Consider the following 15350-nt stretch of genomic DNA (forward strand, 5'->3'; position numbering starts at 1 on the left):
CCTCCACGCTGCCCTCCAATACTAAATTGATGATCCCTTGATGCCTCAGAACATGTCCTACCAACCGATCCCTTCTTCTGGTCAAGTTGTGCCACAAACTCCTCTTCTCCCCAATCCTATTCAGTACCTCCTCATTAGTTATGTGATCTACCCATCTAATCTTCAGCATTCTTCTGTAGCACCACATTTCGAAAGCTTCTATTTTCTTCTTGTCCAAACTATTTACCGTCCATGTTTCACTTCCATACATGGCTACACTCCATACAAATACTTTCAGAAACGACTTCCTAACACTTAAATCAATACTTGATGTTAACAAATTTCTCTTCTTCAGAAACGCTTTCCTTGCCATTGCCAGTATACATTTTATATCCTCTCTACTTCGACCATCATCAGTTATTTTGCTCCCCAAATAGCAAAACTCCTTTACTACTTTAAGTGTCTCATTTCCTAATCTAATCCCCTCAGCATCACCCGATTTAATTTGACTACATTCCATTATCCTCGTTTTGCTTTTGTTGATGTTCATCTTATATCCTCCTTTCAAGACACTGTCCATTCCGTTCAACTGCTCTTCCAAGTCCTTTGCTGTCTCTGACAGAATTACAATGTCATCGGCAAACCTCAAAGTTTTTACTTCTTCTCCATGAATATTAATACCTACTCCGAATTTTTCTTTTGTTTCCTTTACTGCTTGTTCAATATACAGATTGAATAACATCGGGGAGAGGCTACAACCCTGTCTCACTCCTTTCCCAACCACTGCTTCCCTTTCATGCCCCTCGACTCTTATAACTGCCATCTGGTTTCTGTACAAATTGTAAATAGCCTTTCGTTCCCTGTATTTTACCCCTGCCACCTTCAGAATTTGAAAGAGAGTATTCCAGTTAACATTGTCAAAAGCTTTCTCTAAGTCTACAAATGCTAGAAACGTAGGTTTGCCTTTTCTTAATCTTTCTTCTAAGATAAGTCGTAAGGTTAGTATTGCCTCACGTGTTCCAACATTTCTACGGAATCCAAACTGATCTTCCCCAGGGTCGGCTTCTACCAATTTTTCCATTCGTCTGTAAAGAATTTGCGTTAGTATTTTGCAGCTGTGACTTATTAAACTGATAGTTCGGTAATTTTCACATCTGTCAACACTTGCTTTCTTTGGGATTGGGATTATTATATTCTTCTTGAAGTCTGTGGGTATTTCGCCTGTCTCATACATCTTGCTCACCAGATGGTAGAGTTTTGTCATGACTGGCTCTCCCAAGGCCATCAGTAGTTCTAATGGAATGTTGTCTACTCCCGGGGCCTTGTTTCGACTCAGGTCTTTCAGTGCTCTGTCAAACTCTTCATGCAGTATCTTATCTCCCATTTCGTCTTCGTCTACATCCTCTTCCATTTCCATAGTATTGTCCTCAAGTACATCGCCCTTGTATAAACCCTCTATATACTCCTTCCACCTTTCTGAATTCCCTTCTTTGCTTAGAACTGGGTTGCCATCTGAGCTCTTGATATTCATACAAGTGGTTCTCTTCTCTCCAAAGGTCTCTTTAATTTTCCTGTAGGCAGTATCTATCTTACCCCTAGTGAGACAAGCCTCTATATCCTTACATTTGTCCTCTAGCCATCCCTGCTTAGCCATTTTGCACTTCCTGTCGATCTCATTTTTGAGACGTTTGTATTCCTTTTTGCCTGCTTCATTCACTGCATTTTTATATTTTCTCCTTTCATCAATTAAATTCAATATTTCTTCTGTTACCCAAGGATTTCTATTAGCCCTTGCCTTTTTACCTACTTGATCGTCTGCTGCCTTCACTACTTCATCCCTCAGAGCTACCCATTCTTCTTCTACTGTATTTCTTTCCCCCATTCCTGTCAATTGTTCCCTTATGCTCTCCCTGAAACTCTGTACAACCTCTGGTTCTTTCAGTTTATCCAGGTCCCATCTCCTTAAATTCCCACCTTTTTGCAGTTTCTTCAGTTTTAATCTACAGGTCACAGAACAAAAATATCAAATTAAATAGATAAATAAAAGGAAACTTAGTGTGTCCATCGTTCACTGTTTTTCTCAAAAATGATAATTGGTTGAATTCCACAAAAAGTCACTAGTAACTTCATATTGTGATAATTTTCTGAAAAGCTGCAAAAAAATCATGTTCTAATTGTAGATCATACCTATTTGGGCACAACAAATAGTTGGTACTGAAGGGTGGAAACTGAGGTTAAAGAACACTACTTTCCATGTTAATTTGTCTGTTTTCAGTGACTACAACCAGATAAAAGCATATTATAGACACGGGCACCAGATCAGCTACTTTCCATTTTTATCGTAAACTATGAGTGAATTGTTAAGTTTTAAGTTTTCTCCTTATACGATGTCGCAAGTGTGTATATGGCTCCCCCAATTCTTATTATTTTAAAGCAAGTGGAACATTGTATTTCACTTGTACAGCATTTCATAAAGTACTTTCTGACTAAGACAGTGCCATGCAGTAATACAATCGATGGCTATCGACGACATCGAGAAACTATCATATAAATATAGACTACAAGGGGCAAGTCTTGGACATTGCATGTACACACGTACTATCCAATTGGCCATGCCATATGATTACATGATCATATGATGATGATATGATGAATTGCCCCAATTCTTATTTCATGCATTTGTTACTCATTTCTGTTGGCATTGTTATTAAAAAAAGCACTGATTGCTTTTTCTGATTTTCGATAACAACACAGTACTTGAAAGTGAAAGAAATTTTACAAATAAAATTTACTCATTTTTAAATAAGGTTCATTTGAAAACAAAAAATTTTAGCACTGCTGCTATGGCTAATTTGTACTTCAGTTTTTGACCCGGTTATTAGTAAAAAATTAAAGTATGTCGTAACTGAGAGATAATAAATGCCGAACAATGCCGAGATAATAAATGCCAAACAATGCCGATTATCCAGAACTAAAATATCAGTACCAGTTTTAACCAGTCACTTTTTCACACCTCTAGGAAGAATTCACACCTGCGCAATCCAGAAAAGCTGGTGTTGGTAGGAAGCATCCAGATGGTGCAGGTTGTGAATCGGTAGTTTGTGAGAAGCACATCATGCTCAGAATACTGCAAATAGATAATTTATCAAAATAAAGGGGATAGGTTAATTTTCTTCTTTGTGTGCTTATCAACTAGTTAGTGCCTCTACTCTATGGTGAGCGGTTGACTTTACGTATTGCATTGTTTCAATCCTTCCCAGAATTCTCAATTATCATCTTAATTTTAGTTGTTCTAGATAATAATAATATTAATAATAATAATAATAATAATTATTATTATTATTATTATTATTATTATTATTATAAGATTGGTGGCTTTCCTGATTGATTTTAAGTTATAGAAAAAATATGTGCGTAAAAGAAAATACAGCAAGCTCTCAGTTATCCATTTTAATGTAAACTCGAGACTGTACAGATAAGCAAAGAACTTGGATAATACAAAATACAGGGTGTACATAAAGTCTGGAAACACTTTCAGTTATTTATTGCACAAGATCTAAACATTGTACAGATGTCATACATATTGCATTTTGAAGAGAAACTCTGAAAGATTTTGTTTACAAACATTCAATATGCAAACCATGAGTAATCCAGCAGACGTCAGTATGGTAATTGAATTGTTGCCATACCTGTCCCAGCATGCCATCGTCAACTCTGGCAGTCACTTCCTGTATTCTCTCCTGGAGCTCTGCTACATCACGTAGTAGAGGCAGTATATACACCAGATCTTAAATGTGTCCCCACAGAAAAAAGTCACATGGAGTGAGATCTGGTGATCGGGGAGCTCATTTCATGAAACAGCTGTCCCCTTCTGTAGCATGGCCGATCCATCGATGCGGCAGCTCCGAGTTCAGGTACCCACTAACTTCAAGATGAATATGGGGTGGAACCCCAACCTGCTGAAAAAAGATGAACGGAGAGTCCAATTGCATTTGAGGCATCAGCCATTGCTGCAACATGTCCAATTAGGAATATCCAGTGACAGTGCTCTCGGCGAAGAAGAATGGCACGTACAGTTGTTGATGTGGCAAAAAAAAAAAAGAAAAAAAGAAAAAAAAAAAAAAAGAAAGAAGGACATTTACCTTTGGGGAATCACACTCAAATTCAATGCATTGTTGTGGTTGCTTTGTACCCCAGATTCGAAAATTATGCCAGTCCACTTTTTAGTCGAACTCCTACACACAGAAAGCTCACTCTGCACCCGAACTCATCATGTATGCGACTAGCACTGACTATCGGCAAATTACCAAACTGTGCTGTGGCAGTATACATGAAAAGTGACATATGTATGATATCTGTACAGTGTTTGATTCTTGTTGAGTAAATAATTGAAAGTGTTCCTGGACTTCATGTACACTCTGTATAAATGTTTTAGCATAAACTGAAAAAAACTGAAAACACACACACACACACACACACACACACACACACACACACACACACACACACACACACACAAAAGCTAAAAGTCCCACCAGTGTGGGATCCGTACCAGATAGGGTTGATAGAAGAGATAGAGAAGATCCAACGGAGAGCAGTGCGCTTCGTTGCAGGATCATATAGTAATCGCGAAAGCATTACGGAGATGATAAATAAACTCCAGTGGAAGACTCTGCAGGAGAGACGCTCAATAGCATGGTATGGGCTTTTGTTGAAGTTTTGAGAACATACCTTCACCGAAGAGTCGAGCAGTATATTGCTCCCTCCTATGTATATCTCGCGAAGAGTCCATGAGGATAAAATCAGAGAAATTAGAGCCCACACAGAGGCATACCGACAATCTTTCTTTCCATGAACAATATGAGACTGGAATAGAAGAGAGAACCGATAGAGGTACTCAGAGTACCCTCCATCACACACAGTCAGGTGGTTTGCGGAGTATGGATGTAGATGTAGAAAGCCGCTTTGTGTTACTTATGCGTTACTCACCAGAAACCTGCAATTTATTTAAGTAATCACATTTAAAAACACACTGTAATAGGATCTCTTCATTTTATGGAATCTGTACACTGGTATAGTTCAAACAAGTTTTGCCCTGCACATTATAATAATAGATCAAAGCATTTCAGTGCCTCAGTATGCATGATAATGTACTTCTAGGTCACATCTCTCCCTCTTCTGGACACACATTGTTCGCTATATCTGTGTCACTTAGCTGCTCAAATTCAACTGCATAGTTATCACTATTTAATCACATGTGGATGTTTTCATCATACACAGCTTCGCAACCAGAAATTTGTATTTTAAATGAAAATATCCATTCTAATTTGACAGTTTAGGTTCTCTTCCCGCCTCCCATCAAACATTACATGGATAATATTCAAGCTGTTTAATCCACACCTTGTTCATCGGGATCTTGCTGTGTTGTGTTTTTGATAATTACTCTTTTTTCTGGTTTATGCCAGTTATACATTTATTGTTTTTACAGGAAGGCGATTTCCAGTGGACATATACTATACGAAAGCTCCGGAGGCAGACTACATAGATGCATGTGTTGTATCGATACTGCAGATACATGCTACACAACCACTTGGAGATATCTTGGTTTTTTTAACAGGACAAGATGAAATTGAAACTTGTCAGGAACTGCTTCAAGAGAGAACAAGGAGGCTAGGTTCCAAAATAAAGGAACTGATTATATTACCTGTATATGCTAATCTGCCTAGTGATATGCAGGCAAAAATATTTCAACCGACACCACCAGGTGCTCGCAAGGTATGTATAGCATGTTTTTTTTTTTGCTGATGTAACTGTTGAACATTAATCTTTATGGTTCTAAGCCCTCAAGTTTTATATGGTTTTTATTTATGTTGTGTGTCACTATCTTATCCAGAAATCAGACTGCCTGTGCAAACTATACATGGTATATCAGAAATACTTCTACAAAGTGGGGTAGGGTTTCTTGCACCAAAACAAGAAAACGTTTCCATGTAAAAGTATGACCAGAGACAACCATCATTTTTGTGTTATTAATGAAAGTTTACATTCAATTATGAAACAAAATTGCTGCCCATTACTTATTCATGGGAGGCAAAATTTTTAAAATTGCTGATAGACACTTGTAAAAGTACATGAAGCCCTATTAACTTTCAGAACTATTAGTTCCATCTTCTGAGGGGAAAGAGAGATAGATTAGATAATAATAATAATAATAATAATAATAATAAAGATTGTATTGTCTTTAGGCCATTACAGCCAGCTGGAGTGGCCGAGCGGTTAAAGGCGCTACAGTCTGGAACCGCACGACCGCTACGGTCGCAGGTTCGAATCCTGCCTCGGGCATGGATGTGTGTGATGTCCTTAGGTTAGTTAGGTTTAAGTAGTTCTAAGTTCTAGGGGACTTATGACCACAGCAGTTGAGTCCCATAGTGCTCAGAGCCATTTGAACCATTTTTTAGGCCATTACAGCAATTGACAACATCAAATGAAGTTACAATTTATAATACAGTGTGATAAGGTATTGACTACTGAAACATTTTAGCTTATGTTACAATAAATGTACATTGGGTCATCTGTTGGATTACTGCATTTTACAGTTGAAGAATTCATTGATATCATAGAATGGGTGGGCAATAAACCATTCATGCAGTCTTTCTTTGAATGTATGTTCAGGAAGATCCTGTATATCATGTGGCAGCTTATTAAATAATTTGTGCCCTGTAACTTCATAGCTACTTATTTATTTTGATAATCTGTGGTAAGGCGTGTATATGTGTTTGATGCTTCTTGTGTTGTAACAATGTACTTTTTCTCTACGTTTCACATGTTGTAGGTTCTTCTTCATAAAGATTAAGAGATTGTATATATAGAGGTTTATTACTGTCATAATTTTTTTTTAGTAAATAAGGGTTTGCAGTGAGCCTTATGTGAAGAATTTGTAATTATCCTAATGGCTTTCTTCTGCAATGATAGGATGTCATGTATATGACTACAGTTACCCCACAAGATAATGCCATAGGATATTATACTTTGGAAAAATGCAAAATAAGATGATCTGATGTATGATTAAGGTACACAATTTTTGAGTTGTCTTAATAAATAAATTACTGTAGATAGCTTAGTACTAATATAGTTTACATGTTGGCCCCAGGATAACTTTTTGTCTAAATAAACTCCCAGGAATTTAACAGAACTAGGGTCATCAGATAGTGGCTTGTCTCTTAGAGTGAAGATTATCTGCTGAGTTTTATTTTCATGTAGCAGGAAACCATTTGCTCTGAACCAATATGCTGCGTGAGTGAGTGTATTTTCAGCACAGGTTTTAAGATCATTAAGATTGTTACTGCTATGAAGAAAAGTTGTATCATCTGCATACAATAGTAGTGGATCTAATAAACGAGGGGAGGTCATTGATCATTATCAGAAACAGGAAGGGGTCCAATACTGATCCCTGAGACACACCTACTTGAACATTTTCTATGTTTGACATTTCCTTACCAACATAAACTACCTGTTTACGGTTGTTGAGATAAGCTTTTAATAGTCTGAGACTGTTTCCTTTGATGCCGTAGAATTCTAGTTTCTCTAGTAGTGGCATTTGCTCAACACAGTTGAAGGCCTTGCTTAGGTCACAGAATGAGACCTGAGGAAAGCCGTTGTTCTCAAAAACTTTGAGGATGTAACTGACTACCATGTTGATTGCATCAATGGTCGACAGATTCTTCCTAAACCCGTATTGTGTAGCATTAATTATTCCTAGATTCTCAAAGTGAGATGATAATTGTTGGTACATGATGCATTCTATTACCTTGGAGAATGCGGGTACTATTGAAATAGGCCTGCAACTAAATGGAGAGTCTTTATCTCCCTTTTTGTATACTGGAACGATCCTAGACAGTTTTAACTCACCAGGAAAATATCTCTCAAGTAAGCACTTGTTTATACAATGGGTTAAAGGGTATAGAATGCAATCACACACTTTTTTTAGCAGGTTGCATGATATGCCATATATATCTGAGCTATCAAATGATTTCAGTTGTTTTATGACCCCTTGTACAAATCTAGGTGATACTTCGGAGAAGGTTAGCATGCTTGTATTTAGTGACTGTCTACCCCAATTTTGGGAGAGTAACTCTCATGGACTAATGTCTGGTTTGATAATTGCGCCTCCTATTTCTTTCACTGAATTAATAAAAAACTCATTGAGTGTTTGAGGTGGGATATTAATTTTGTCTTTTTTAGTATCTGTGGCAGCACTGTTAATTACTTTCCAAGCGGTTTTGCATTCATTGGTGGAATTATGTATGCTGTTGGCATTGTAGGTTTTTTTGGCTTGCAGGATGACTTTTTTGTATTCATTCCTGCATTCCACATAGGCTGATTTGGCATAGTCAGACTTCATACTATTGTATTTGCTGTACAGTAACAAATCTTGTTTCTTTAGATCTGTCAGCTGTTTAGTGTACCATATATTTTGTCTGTTTTGAGATCTGGATTTGTGGCTGCTGTCCATTATTTTGATTTTCTTTATGGGAATACTATGGTTAAATAGGGTCAAGAATGCATTAAAAAATCTATCAAATATTATTTTGGCTGGCAGGTCATTACTTGATGTGTATTGTCCATCGACACTACAATGGCCAAACCAGTCTCTGTCAGCAAGGGAATTACAAAATGTGTTAATTTTATCCTCAGCTGCGGGTCTGGTAATCACAACTGTTGGGACAGGTCTGTTTCATTGCTCCTATTGAGGGGAATTTTACTTGCATAATTTAGAGACACGGAGTCATGGTCAGAGAATGGGAACACTACAACTTAGAGAAGGTTAAAAAGGAAGAGCAGATCACTTTCACCCAGGAAGAGAGTTACTAAGCTGTTATAAGGATGGAGACAGACAGAGATGATTTAGGGCAGAGGGTGGGGGATCAGAAAGAGTAGGAGGTCAATCATAAGACATTGGTAAGCACTATCTCACCTTCAGTCCTAAGATGATAAAGGCAGAGTGAGAAGTAAAGCTAAATTAAGAGGAAGAGAAATAAAATGAGTACTGTATGCAGTGAAGAAAACAAGAATTCGGAATGAAGAATGGAGAAGGAAGATTAAAAGTAAAATATCTATAAAGAAGATATTAAATAAGACGTAATAAATGAAAAATATAATGATAAAAAAGTGGGGAGTGCGATCGTGTTATTAATGGAAGCTAAGTCCAAGGTCTTACTCCAAACTCATCCCTACTTCAAATGGTCCGTTCTCGTCCTGGTGTGAGTGATCAGGGGTTGTTAGTTCGAAAAGCTATTATTGTGTTGTACCAGTAAACCCTGGTTTCTTTACAGAATTGAGTGTTCATGTATAAAACGGTTTCAGAACTTTGATTACATATTTGATGTTAAACATGTATGCAAGAAAAAGTTTAGAAAAGGTTGGAAATTATGTTTAAAGTTTGTTGAAGGCACTAAGTGCTCTCATTATCAAGCACTGGATGAGTGTAGGCTGGGTGATTTGTGCTATATTTAAAGTAGAAGCTAATTTTTCATGCATCTAAAAGTTTATGACATCAATCTCGTGAACTGTGTATCATAAAATGATATAATTTTGCAGGTACATTCAGTGATATATGTGTATACTGTCTACAAAATGTCAAAGAGTTAGTAGTAAAGAAATAATAAATTAAAATATGTAACCTGATGCTAAAGTCACATGAATAACGAAATTTTAGCAAGCGATAAGCTTTTTTCCTTCAATCCCTTTTTTTTATTTCCTTTTTTTTGGGGGGGGGGGGGGGGCAATGAGAAAAAGTTTCCATAAAGGTTGGAAACTACGTGTAAATTTTTTTGGAAGTCACTAAGTGCACTCATTCTCAGATACTGCATGAATACATGCTAGGTATGTGTGTGCCATGAGCTCTGCTGCCATAAGACATATATTCAGTTTCTAATTTGATATTTGTCTTACTATGTTAAACCTATAACATAACATTATACCTCTTACGGGGGGTAGGATGTCAAATGGGCCATCTTGGAGCAGGAGAGACGCCACAGGACATTTTAACTTCCACTGTCTATACTTTTACGAATAAATTCATAAAACTTTGTCAGCATGACCAGGAAGGATTCAGGATTCACAATCATAGCAGTGGAAGTTCAAAAAGATTACAAAATAATTTTTTTTACATGTGAAAGTTCATCATTTTTTCGCTTCTGTTGGCTGCATTTGTTGCTATAGGTACACATTTCTTCATAAGTAAGAGAGATTCTTTGATGAATTTTGCACAGCATGCAAACCATACTTACAGGTGTATGAAACTCTAGCAATTATTTAATTTATGAAAGAATGAATGTGCTGTTACATTTTAAACTTTGTGCTTAGAAAAAACTCAAATTTTATAGTTAATTATCTCAATTTTTACCACAGTTTTTAATAGATTTGTAAAATTCTAGAGTTTCATACAGCTGTTAGTATTGCTTGTATGCTGTGCAAAATTAATCGAAGAATCTCCCTTACTTATGATGAAAAGTGTACCTATAGCAACAAATGCAGCCAATGGTAAGTGAACAAAAGGTGAAATACAAATGGAAAAAAATAAATTATTTTCTTATATTTTTGAGCTTCCACCACTATAAGGGTAAATCCTGAATTCTCTCTGGTCTTCCTGACGAAGTTTTATGAATTTATTTTTAAAAGTATAGACTGTGGAAATTGAAAATTCCTGTGGTGTCTCTCCTGCTCCTAGTCGTCCCGTTTGATGTCCTACCCCCCTTAATGAATTAATTACGACAGCATTTTAAATTTTTGAATTCTGTCAATAATTATATGAAATACCGAAAATCGAATTTTTGTTGCCTCCTAGAAGCCATTTGGTAGGTAACCTGCAACTGGGACTGGGTTACTATGCCGCAGGTTAGTCACTTACAAGGGTGCCCCTATGATAGTTTGAGTTTTTTTTTTTTTTTTTTTTTTTTTTGGGGGGGGGGGGGGGCATGGTAGACCTGGGGCTATGGAGTACTTTTAATATTTTGGAAGACAAAGGGTGACTTGTGAGTAGCTATAAAAACATTCCTGTTCTGACCCTGTTAAAAACCTGCATATTATTGACTTTTAAATTATTTTCTTGAAAGGAAAGCACCTGATAACACTATATTGTTTCCATATGGGACCTGTTTCCCCTGGGGATGGGTGCCCTTGGTCACTTAGTTATGTAGATACTTTTATTTTATTTGTGTCTATTGGCATTACTAAATATTCTGCCTCCTGAAGTTAAGTACATTCCATCCCATAATTTGATTGTTAATTAAGTTTATATTGTCACACCCAACATCATATTTTTCCAGGTAGTAAGTCATATTTGTGCCAGATATTGTTGAAACTACCCCAGGAATTCCAAAATTATGCTTACATGCCACAGCTTTGCAACCTCAACTGTTACTAATAAAATATTTCTCACAAACATTTATTTTTGTACATATAGAGTGTAACAATTATCTTTTGTTTTCAGGTTGTGTTAGCAACAAACATTGCAGAAACTTCTCTAACTATCGACAATATTATTTATGTTATTGATCCTGGTTTTTGTAAGCAAAACAATTTTAATTCAAGAACTGGGATGGAATCATTGATCATTGTCCCAATATCAAAGGTAAACATGCACTACCATAACTTTATCTGTATATTCAAGTTTGTGATGTGCATGGGCTTTAATTTGACTTAGGAAGTAGAACTCCCAAATGCGGGTATTTTAAAGTTGTAAGTGCAAATTTTATGTACTTGTGCATTAGTTTTTCTTAAAAATACTTTACTTGCACAAGTAATTTGCTTTGACAATCTTTCCCCTTTTCAAGAAAATTTAACAACCTAGATTGCATTCAGTACTATTTATTCTTGATGATTGGTTTCAATAGTTAAGACTGTCATCTTCTAATCTTTAAAAACTTGTTGTATGTCCTTTTTTGTTATGACTGTGTCAGACATGCCATGTTGACATTATAGTGAGTATCATATAGCAGATTCCACACAGGTTTGTTAAAAATAAAAACAGATTTATCACAAATGAAAACAATGCAGTTAAAAATCACCTTGTGTAACAAGGGATGTCTACACATGTAACATTCCACTGATGCTTGTTGGATGTTGAATTGCATAACAGTGCACATTTGCCCACTTGTTTATGTTTACAAGATGATTTAAATATGTCGCGTATCCTTATTCTCTTAAGAACACAATTCAACTGACTGACAGTGCCTGCTACAATCAGCTACAGGACACCAGGCCTTCTCAAACCAAGTTTGTCTTTTACTGAACCTAGAAGAGCTCTGAGAACTTCATATTTCTTCATTAATCTTACTATTTTCAAAGAAACACTGTCAACATATGGCAAGGTTACCATTCCTCCATGTTCTTCACTTTCTTCCAGCTCCAGTTTTCCTCATAATCTCAGATTGTCTATAATAAGAGACAGAAATTTTTCCTTCAAAAGCAGCCACTGGAAGGCAAATTTCATTTTAACTGGAATTTTCTAATGTTCATGATGATATAAAAAAAAATTAAAAAAAGGTTTTCATGTGTGTGCTGTTTGTATTATTTGCAATAAACAATAGATCGTGTTTAAATTATTTTTTCTCAAAGGACATGCCCCATTTTCTAACTAAACTACCCACATGTAAAAACAGTTCTGATTTTTATAGAACTGAGTAAAGGAGACCAATCATCAAATAGTAGAAGTGTCTTATCAACAACTCGGTGCTGCTACTGTTCGGTGTGTGGTGTCCTTTACTTCTAAACTATTTACATTCTACTACAACTTTCCTTACTATATTTACATTCTGATTTTTGCCACCCAGCACGTAGTATTTGGAATATCTTGAAAAATATCTTGTTATGTGGGTTTCAGTCTTAACTAAACACACAATTTGGAACTGTTGGGTGGAAACTGGATACAATTTACTGTCATTTCTCAGCTGCTGCTACAAACTAGGATGTAATCATATCCTAATCCAGACTAATTTGAGATGGCTCTGTGAATTGCATTTTAGACAATATTTTGTTGATGAAATGAATCAAAATCGCTTCTTATTTTTTTTATTTATCACCATTTAAAAAACCATGTGAGCTGTCCTTTTTTTCCTGATTCCCAGCTGACCTCAAAAGAAAAAAAAAAATTACCAGATGCAGTGACTCATAGGAGGGACACTTAATATGTAAAACAGTTGTCATATGAGAAAAATTCAACAATAAAATAAATACTTGCACTTTAGTTGATAAAATTTTATACACAATTTAATCATTGCAGTGCTCTTTATTTTTAAAATGATGAATCTGTAGAAATATGTTATTTTATACTCCCCTCTTCCTCCCCCCCCCTCTCTCTCTCTCTCTCTCTCTCTCTCTCACAGACACACACACACACACACACACACACACACACACACACACACACACACACACAAACAAAATATTCATTGATCAGTTGGTATAGGAAACTTAACATCTACAATCTATTTTTTATGAACAGGTAGTAATTCTCCCAAATGTGTGTAAAGCACTGACTAAGGAATGATTAATAATATCTCATTACATTTATTTCCTTCACCACTGTTGTCATATGAAGGGAAACTTCAATGACATTTTCATTATTGAAATGACTAAACATTTTCTGCTGTATTTCTTTATAACCCTGTTTTGTGGAAATGTAGTGTTAGAAAATTATTACTCGTTACTTCTAGATAATTATTTCATAATTGTGTTTTTTATCAGTATTTCTGAAAAATTGTGTTTGTTATGTTAGTGAAGCATATATTTATGTTGTGTTGAAACATTACAATCTTAGTACAGTTTCTAATAATTAAAAGAGGATTAGTTGGTTTATATTTCAGGCATCAGCTAATCAACGTGCAGGCCGTGCTGGCCGTGTGGCAGCTGGCAAGTGTTTCCGACTATATACAGCATGGGCATACAAACATGAGCTGGAAGACAATACAATCCCTGAGATACAAAGGATCAACCTGGGGAATGCAGTCCTGACTCTGAAGGCTTTAGGCATTAATGACCTGTTGCATTTTGATTTCCTTGATCCACCGCCTCATGAGACTTTGGTAAGCACAGTGCTTAACTATTATGCTGTATGCTTAGAAGGTGAGTGAGAGCATATTAGAAATTATTATTATTCATTAAAGTGATTAAATGAGGAAAAAACAAAACAAAAAAATAGGTGTAGAAAGAAAAAATCTTGGAGTGGTGCAGCTTAAATTGGATTAGCCTATTTTTGAAATCAATCCCATGAAATTTATAAACTAATTACATTAAATATATAGTATTGTAACAGCTTTGTTCTTCTTTATGTCGCCCAGTTTACATTACAATATTTGACAGTGAGAAGACAAGTGTCTCTGTGGCATCCATTTGAACAGCAATATTTGGGGCATTTGACTAACATAAAGATTACAAGATTTGGTTATGTATCTAACTTGTGCTGCTTTTTAATATTTCCTTCGTTACTTTCATCATATGAAAGAAAACTGTGAAAGGGTGAGAGGATGTGGTGAAGGGTAACAAAAGTCGGTCTAAGCTTAGAATTTGTAGTGATGTAAGATGGAGGAACGGAGTTGGAACAACATTCACTGCATTATTGCATATTTTCATCTTTCTTGATTCAGTGTTTGGAATGACTTTTGCTGTCCTCTGACAGGTGCATGTCTTATCTCCCTTCTCCCCAGTTTCATTGTGGCTGATGAAGGAACTACTTTATGATTCTGAAAGAGATGCAGTTGTGTTTTAGATTTGTTTGTCTCTCTGACTTGATTCAGTTGCTCTTGTTTGGTTGCTAGTAAATAGGTACTACTACTCTCTCTCTTATTTATTATTAATATTTATTTTTTACTTCCATTGTAATTTACTACTGTTTCAAGTGTCAAACATTCATTTTTGGATCATTAACATTGAATTTGAATACTTACCTTAATCTGGTAATGCATAAAGTAATACTGCCATATGTTTCAGTTCTCTGTCATAGTTTGTTCATAGGTCAGAGATTATGTGTGGTAATTACTCTTTTTTGAAGGAAATAAGTATAAGCTAAGCACTAAATGAAAAAAAAAAAATCATGTTCTGACTACTACTTGTCAGTAGTTAGCAAAGAAGAAAATAAAATGAAACATATAAGTAATTTATTATCAGTAATAATTTGGTATGTGCTGATAAGTCATTTTGTGAGGTCATACCATTGCTGGGATTAGTGAAATCACATAGAAGAAGACTTTATATCTTTGTGGTCAGAACAGAAATAAGTAATATTTTTGACATGTATATTTTAAAGGCTTTACTTTGTTTCTCTTATTCCTCCCCTACGCTCTGTCAAGGAGTATGGGACTTCATCATCATCA

At 35.8% G+C, this 15350-nt stretch overlaps 1 protein-coding gene across 1 annotated transcript in view; it reads left to right on the top strand.

Moving 5' to 3' along the window:
* The window catches only part of LOC126262927 (pre-mRNA-splicing factor ATP-dependent RNA helicase DHX16), a 135093-nt gene that overhangs the window by 69278 nt on the left and 50465 nt on the right, over positions 1-15350 (top strand). The window contains exons 10-12 of the mRNA XM_049959852.1: positions 5468-5754; positions 11471-11611; positions 13845-14063. Of these exons, the coding sequence (XP_049815809.1) occupies positions 5468-5754; positions 11471-11611; positions 13845-14063 (647 nt within the window). The remainder of the gene's footprint in view (positions 1-5467; positions 5755-11470; positions 11612-13844; positions 14064-15350) is intronic.

The sequence above is a fragment of the Schistocerca nitens genome, chromosome 6 (assembly GCF_023898315.1).
Source record: "Schistocerca nitens isolate TAMUIC-IGC-003100 chromosome 6, iqSchNite1.1, whole genome shotgun sequence".
Lineage (NCBI taxonomy): Eukaryota > Metazoa > Arthropoda > Insecta > Orthoptera > Acrididae > Schistocerca > Schistocerca nitens.